This window comes from Pecten maximus, chromosome 6, assembly GCF_902652985.1.
Source record: "Pecten maximus chromosome 6, xPecMax1.1, whole genome shotgun sequence".
Classification (NCBI taxonomy): Eukaryota; Metazoa; Mollusca; class Bivalvia; order Pectinida; family Pectinidae; genus Pecten; species Pecten maximus.
Genome location: NC_047020.1, coordinates 22851377 through 22859670, shown reverse-complemented (window position 1 = coordinate 22859670; position 8294 = coordinate 22851377). Strand labels below are relative to the sequence as shown.

At 34.8% G+C, this 8294-nt stretch overlaps 1 protein-coding gene across 1 annotated transcript; it reads right to left on the bottom strand.

Annotated features, from left to right (window-relative positions):
- Window positions 1–6385: 6385 nt before the first annotated feature.
- On the bottom strand, window positions 6386–7947 carry LOC117329269. The gene is made up of 2 exons (XM_033887131.1): window positions 6700–7947; window positions 6386–6615 (listed from the first exon to the last, which is right to left on the bottom strand). The coding sequence occupies exons 1-2, from the start codon at window positions 7590–7592 to the stop codon at window positions 6501–6503; spliced, it is 1008 nt and encodes a 335-aa protein (XP_033743022.1). The 5' UTR covers window positions 7593–7947; the 3' UTR covers window positions 6386–6500.
- Between the last annotated feature and the right edge of the window lie 347 nt (window positions 7948–8294).

Here is an 8294-nt window from a genome sequence, read left to right as displayed (position 1 = left end):
ATCACTTAAATTGTGTCAATAATTGCTATCAAAATAGGAACTATATTAGGCTGCGGATGTATATCATTTGTATGACAGAAATAAGGAATAGTTAGCCGGAACAGATCTATCAGTAACAACATTTTCCCACCACGCCTATAACGGCAGGTGCCAAAGGCACCCTGACGTTAACGAACATGTTTTATTTTGTAAGTTAAAATCAGATAAAATTTGTCATTTTTAAAAGCATCCGTATTGTATATTTAGATCATTATGATAAACAAGAGATCCCAGAGGGATCTTGGCGCCCACCATTGAACGATCTTTATAGGTTCCATGTCAGATTGATCTTTTCTCTATTTTTCCCTTCCTTTTACTAATCTGTGTCAATTGAGAAACACCCCTCTAGTACTTTTCAAACAAGGGGAAGCTTTATATGAAATTTGAGAAAGATCCCTTCATTGCTTTCTGAGAAATAGCGATAACAAACTTCAATTGTCAAAATCCAAGATGGCTGCCTGTCGGCCATGTTGTTTTCTGATTGGTCTCAAAATGCAATATGCATAACTAAGCACCAAGGGGAACCTACATATGAAATTTGAGAAAGATCCCTTCAGTACTTTCTGAGAAATAGTGATATTAAACTTCAATTGTCAAAATCCAAGATGGCTGCCTGTCGGCCATGTTTTTTTCCAATTGGTCTCAAAATGCAATATGCATAACTAGGCACCAAGGGGAACCTACATATGAAATTTAAGAAGGATCCCTTCAGTACTTTCTGAGAAATAGCGATAACAAACTTCAATTGTCAAAATCCAAGATGGCTGCCTGTCGGCCATGTTGTTTTCCAATTGGTCTCAAAATGCAATATGCATAACTAGGCACCAAGGGGAACCTACATATGAAATTTGATAAAGATCCCTTCAGTACTTTCTGAGAAATAGCGATAACAAACTTCAATTGTCAAAATCCAAGATGGCTGCCTGTTGGCCATGTTGTTTTCCGATTGGTCTCAAAATGCAATATGCATAACTAGGCACCAAGGGGAACCTACATATGAAATTTGAGAAAGATCCCTTCGGTACTTTCTGAGAAATAGCGATAACAAACTTCAATTGTCAAAATCCAAGATGACTGCCTGTCGGCCATGTTGTTTTCCGATTGGTCTCAAAATGCAATATGCATAACTAGGCACCAAGGGGAACCTACATATGAAATTTGAGAAAGATCCCTTCAGTACTTCCTCAGAAATAGCGATAACAAACATCAATTGTCAAAATCCAAGATGGCTGCCTGTCGGCCATGTTGTTTTCCAATTGGTCTCAAAATGCAATTTGCATAAAAAGGCACCAAGGGGAACCTACATATGAAATTTGAGAAAGATCCCTTCAGTACTTTCTGAGAAATAGCGATAACAAACTTCAATTGTCAAAATCCAAGATGGCTTCTGTCGGCCATGTTGTTTTCCGATTGGTCTCAAAATGCAATATGCATAACTAGGTACCAAGGGGAACCTACATATGAAATTTGAGAAAGATCACTTCAGTACTTTCTCAGAAATAGCAATAACAAACTTCAATCGTCAAAATCCAAGATGACTGCCTGTCGGCCATGTTGTTTTCCGATTGGTCTCAAAATGCAATATGCATAACTAGGCACCAAGGGAAACTTACATATGAAATTTGAGAAAGATCCCTTCAATACTTCCTCAGAAATAGCGATAACAAACTTCAATTGTCAAAATCCAAGATGGCTGCCTGTCGGCCATGTTGTTTTCCAATTGGTCTCAAAATGCAATATGCATAAAAAGGCACCAAGGGGAACCTACATATGAAATTTGAGAAAGATCCCTTCAGTACTTTCTGAGAAATAGCGATAACAAACTTCAATTGTCAAAATCCAAGATGGCTGCCTGTCGGCCATGTTGTTTTCCGATTGGTCTCAAAATGCAATATGCATAACTAGGCACCAAGGGGAACCTACATATGAAATTTAAGAAAGATCCCTTCAGTACTTTCTGAGGATTAGCGATAACAAGAATTGTTTACGGACGGACGGACGGACGGACCACGGACCACGGACGCAGGGCGATTTGAATAGCCCACCATCTGATGATGGTGGGCTAAAAAGTTGGTTAAAAATGGTAAAATATGTATATGTACGAATAGATTATGTGAACTTTGTTATATAAATAGAACGTCAAAGACAGTAACGTAAAAGACATCAAAGTCTATAAAATAGATCGATTTCTTTCAAGTAGCTAAATATTGTTTTCGAATCCACGGAACTGAAAAGGGTTTTCATATCCGGGACTCGAAAGTATTTATCACGAATGTGCTTGAAATCGGAACATTCTATTAAAAAATGCTCCACTGTGAATTGAGCATCACATGCATAACACACCGGTGGATCCTCTCGTTTCAAAAGGAACGAATGAGTAGGATATGTGTGCCCGGTACGGAGCCGAGAGAGGACTATTTCCTCTCTACGATCCTTCCGACTTGGTTTTGATGTTTTAAGTTTTGGTTGTACTTTAAAAAGTTTGTTGCTCGTCTCGAGAGACCAGCGTTGCTGCCATTTACTGTGAATGGCAGAACTAATTACAGGTTTGAAATCTGTATATGGTATTTTAATATTTGTTTGTTGCAGATTTAGAGCAAGTTTTGCCTGGCGGTCAACAAGTTCGTTGCCTTTAATTCCGACATGGCTCGGAATCCAAAGTAGTGTTATTTTGCATTTTTTTAAGATACGAGATATTCGTAAAACAAGGTTTTGTATGAGTATATTCTTTGGATCTCGTGATTGTAAATTCTGAAGGACAGATAGAGAGTCGGAACAAATGATTGCCTTTCTAATGCGTTGTTCTTCGATATGGTCGAGGGCCAAATCGATGGCACATGCTTCCGCAGAGAAGATAGAGGCACCATCTGGTAAGCGGATTGAAGAGCAATAGTGATCGGAATAGCATGCTGCGGAGACCTTTACTCCATCTTTTGAGCCATCAGTGAAGATCTGAACGTGATCGGGAAAATCTTTAATGCATTCCCGAAAGGAGGATTTGTGTTCTTCGGGTAATGCACTCGATTTTGCCCTCACGTGTAGAGTAAGGTTAATATCAGGTGTTTCGACAAGCCATGGCGGTACATCCGATACGGTGTATTCGCCTATGTTGTCTTAGCTTATGTTAAGTTCATGAAGAAAATTCTAGCGTTGGCCCCTAAATCCATGGGAAGAACCACTAAAAAACATGAAAATCTTAGCCGTGAAAATCCATTGATTAATCGGATATCAAATCAGTATGCATTCAAACAATTGTCTTTTCCCGAGCGTAAGTTATTATTGTGTACAGTAGCGATCCTCTACGTATTGCCGTATTCCAGAAACACGTGTAAAGGTAGTTTGCAAGAGAAGCAATACACTAAAGATGAAATAAAAGTATAAATTGTTTTAGAAGAACATTTTATCATACATGGTTCATAAGTGTTTTGCTTCTAAAGTGTTTCATCTCGGGTTGTGACGATGTATAGTTCAGGACGGCGGACGAACCAGTTCTTACAGATGGTTTTGAATATTACTAACATTATATTATTAACAGAACCATTACCTTTTATTGGACATATAAAATACTGTTTGATCGACCTACTTACTTTTTATTGATAACCACGCCATTTCGTTGTGTATTAGCACCGAAGTTGGGCTGAACATGTGCGTATAAATTGTTACTGTATTTATCCGATTGATTTAATAGACAGCACTGACCGTTACAGTTGTACTCTGAACACCTCGGCAGTAATTACGCTATTGTTTCAGCAGTTTAAAGATTTAATACGCGCCGGTGACTGTTTCATTGCTACGGGGTCTTCCCCGAACACCAACCCTGGTTAGGGTGGGGTGTTTACATAGGGATTAAGGTGTGTTGATAGGGAGTTATAGTCTGTTACAGAAATGTTCTCAGTGTAAGAACACAGGTAAATCAGAACACAGGTAAATCAACTCACCTGATTCAAGATTTAAAGATTTTATTCACTATTCACAAAGTGTGTAATAAGAGGTCAATATGACAAAACAATGTACAAAGCTTACAGGGTAATAACATGAAAATACAAGAGTGTATATACTAACATAGTTATAAACAATGTTATCTCACTATACATATAATAACTACAATACAACATATGAAATAATATACTTATCTATTATCTACTTGAAATACAAAGTTTTTCTACAATTTTCAGGAAATGACTCACTCTAGATAATAATGACTTGTTACATATTTCAAACATACCTTCCATTTTAGTTAAACTTGGATTTATATAGTAATAATTTGGAATGTATCTGTGTCTAAACTCTGTCACTAAAATATCATTGCATTGAAATAAATAGTGGTATTCATCACCAATACCGTTATGACATAATAAGCAATTACGATCATTACATGATATACCAATTCATCTACCAGTTTCAACAGGTAACTTTAAATTTGACATTCTAAATTTGCTGATAATAATGCGCTCCTGGGAATTAAGCTTTATTAGATAAGACTCAATGTTAAACTGCTTTTTAAAGATAGAGTAAAATTGTCCACGAGACGATGATTGGATAGTAGAAAACCAGTTTTGAATGAATTGGTCACACAAACGTCTTTTAAGCAGTGTTTTAAAAACAGTTTTATTTAATGTGCAAGGGGTTTGGTATATCCAAATGTTGTTAAAACCAGTATCATTAAGTATTTGTTTTATATAGCAAAGCCATTTAAAGTCTGCTACTTGATTTTCTTGCACTTTGTAGCCCTTCAGGAGATTCGGACATCAATACGGTATCATCTGTATATAAAATAACAAATAATCTAACATATACACCAAGAGTATGTTCACATAAACTATCAATTTCTTGCAAACAAGAATCATTATTTTGTTGAAGATAATCTTCTAAATCGTTAAGGTATATAGAAAAAAAATGGTGACAAATTTTCGTCTTGTTTTAAACCCACGTTACACATGAACAAATCAGATGTCTCACTTCCGTTTCGAACACATGATTTAGTGTTATTATATAAATTATTGATAACTTTGAAAATTTCACCCGTGAGGGAAGAGGTCTGCATTTTTCTCCATAATCCGATACGCCACACCGTATCAAACGCTTTTTAAAATCAATAAATGAACAGTATAGTTTTTTATTTTTAGAGAAATAGATAGAGATAAGAACATGTAGTATGAAAATATTTTCAGTGGTTGAGTATCCTTTTCTAAAACCAGATTGTGCTCGAGATATACTACTTAGTTTTATTTTTTTTTTTTTAGTTTACATGTTTATATATTTATATATATTTTAATATAATATTGTCATTATAAATAGTAATATATATATATTTAGTGCTTTGAAATTAGGAAATAGCTTCTGATTTTTATTTGTTTTTATATATATATTGTAATCTGATATTGTTACTATTGATAATAAAATATATAGTTAGGCATAGTGCTTTGGATATTTGATTTTTTTATTTCATTTTTATTACTAGTAAAATCATCTATATGATAGTGCTTTGTATTAGAAAACTATATATCTGATTTATTTACCCGAGTTGACCCCCCCCCCCCCCCCCCCCCCCCCTTTTTTTTTACCTGAGTTGGTATTCCATATTGAAACAGGCTATAACTAAACTTCAAAGAACTTCCTACAATAACACCTCCCTTTGTCTTCACCAGAGTTGGTGTTCGGGGAATGAGCCATTGCTACACCTGTAAAAACATCATCCGGATAGATCTACCGGTTTATTGTGTTGTCCACCCCCCTGAATACTCTGATTGTGTTTTTGTTGTTAAAATCAATGTTTTCGGATGCTTTTCACCAGTTACGCCTACTGTTTTGTTCATCCTCTATAACAATTAGTTACGTATTGTATATATGTGTATGTTGATGCTTCTATGTTATACTTATGAGCCGTAAGGCTTCAAGTTGAATAAACTAAACTAAACTAAACCGGTGTGTCAGAGATTAGTTCCGCTTGAGCGAGCGGGTAGATTCAATTCAATTCAATTCATTTATTGACTTTAGGTCTATGACCCATCAGTACATAAATTAATATACATGTATTTATATATGTATATATATATATATGAATACAACATGTATTATAATAAAATTACAAAACGTAATTGACTTATTATAATTAAATACGGAAACCGATTAACCGACATATGTACTATATTATGAGGAATACTAATCAACCATATTGTCTACTGGCAACATCAGCAAAAAAAATACATTGTAACCACTTAATCTTACAAGGGCTGCGCCCAATCACAGAATTGATACTAATTATAATACACTGTTACAGAATAAGGATTCTAGGAGAACTTTTATAACAGTCAGTCAGAGAGACATGGAAAACAAAGTATCAGATAATACCATTTGGTAAACACGACAGACGGACACCGGGAGGTTCAACAATGTATAAGCACACTATTATGCAATAACGTGTTACATCAAAACTCAACACCTACACAAACCGAGTATATTTACACAATTCTGCAACTAAAAGCTTCTTTGATAAATCTTCCTAGCAAATTCAATTCTTTAAGACTATTTGTGTTCAGTAATTCTATTACTTTGAAGACTGAAGGTTTTTTCCAAAAATATTTCTTTATATATTTTCCTCTAAGAGTTGAATATTTTTGACATACGAGTAAAAAATGAAATTCATCCTCAACTTCTAAAGAATTACAGTTAATGCAATACCTATGACACCTGGGAATATTCCTATACCTTCCTGATTCTATAGCTAGATTGTGTGCTGAAAGTCTCAGTTTTGTTATCATTTTTCTCAATTGACTTGGTAATGATTTGGTGAGGTAGAATTGCAGTGTTACTTTATTAACCATATGTTTGTATAGATCACATTTACTCGACATATGTAATGAGTTAAACAATGTCTGAGAGGCCTGGTCATTAATTCTTTCTTTTATAATAGGCATATAAACAAAATCAGAAGGTAACTGACGTAACCATATATATCCAAATCCAAGTTCAAATAATTTGTGCTTCACATGCAAGAGCCAATTCTGTTTTGGATTCTCTTTCTCAATTTCCATGTAGAGCAAGTTGTAAGCCTCTCTTAGTATACAATTATCAGAATTCAACAATTTAAACCAAAATTTTAACATTCTATTAAGTTGCATATTCTTCAGTGGGAGTCGCCCAAGTTCGATATAAATCATAGCGTTACAGGTAGATTTTTTAACGCCCAGTAAGTTTTTACAAAATTCTAAATGTACCTTTTCAACTTCCAAAGCATTATGAGTACTCCATACTTCACAGGCATAGCAAAGAATACTGCTAATATAAGTATCAAACAAATGCAACATAGTTTTTATATTTAAGTTCAAATTATTACACTTTGAACGTAGGGCAAAAAGAGCTTTACGACCTTGTTCGGCTAAATGCTTAGACATAAAGTTAAATTTATTATTAAACTTAAGAAGAAATCCTAAATAACAGAACTGGTCTACCACTGAGATATTTATACCGTTATATGTCCATGTTTCGTTATCTTTGACTTTACCGCCCTTCCGAAAAACTACGATTTTTGTTTTATCTGTATTAACTGTCATTTTCCATTTATCTGAGTAAGACCTTAAATTATCCAAAAGGCTTTGCAATCCCTCGACTGATTCGGAAATCAGTACAAGATCATCTGCATACAACAGGAGAAAGAGACTCAGTTCTCCGAAATCGTAACTTGGGGCCTCGTTTTCAATAAAGTAGTTTTCAAAATCATTAATGAACAGGGAAAAAAGTAATGGTGATAAAATTTCCCCTTGAAATAAACCGGCCTCATTTGAGAAGAAATCTGAGCATTTCCCGTTTAGCAAGACACATGATTTTACTGAATTATATAGAGATTTCACTGTTTTTAAGAAATTACCCCGTATACCCAATTTAGAAATTTTATACCACAGGCTTACTCTGTCTTCATAGTCGAATGCTTTCCGAAAATCAACAAAACAGCAATAAAGGCGTTTTTTCTTTGAAAGCGTTTTTGTAATTATAGTATGCAACGCAAATATAGCATCGATAGTACTAACCCCTGGTCGGAAACCAAATTGTGCATCCGTTAAAAGATCGTAAGTTATACAAATATCCATCAATCTCTTGTTTAGAATAGAGGTAAACAATTTGCAAAGACAACTTATAAGACTGATGCCACGGAAATTATTGGGATCTGAACGATCACCTTTCTTACGTACCGGTACCACTACAGCTTTTGACCATTCAGACGGAAAACATCCAGAATTCAAAATATTATTGAACAA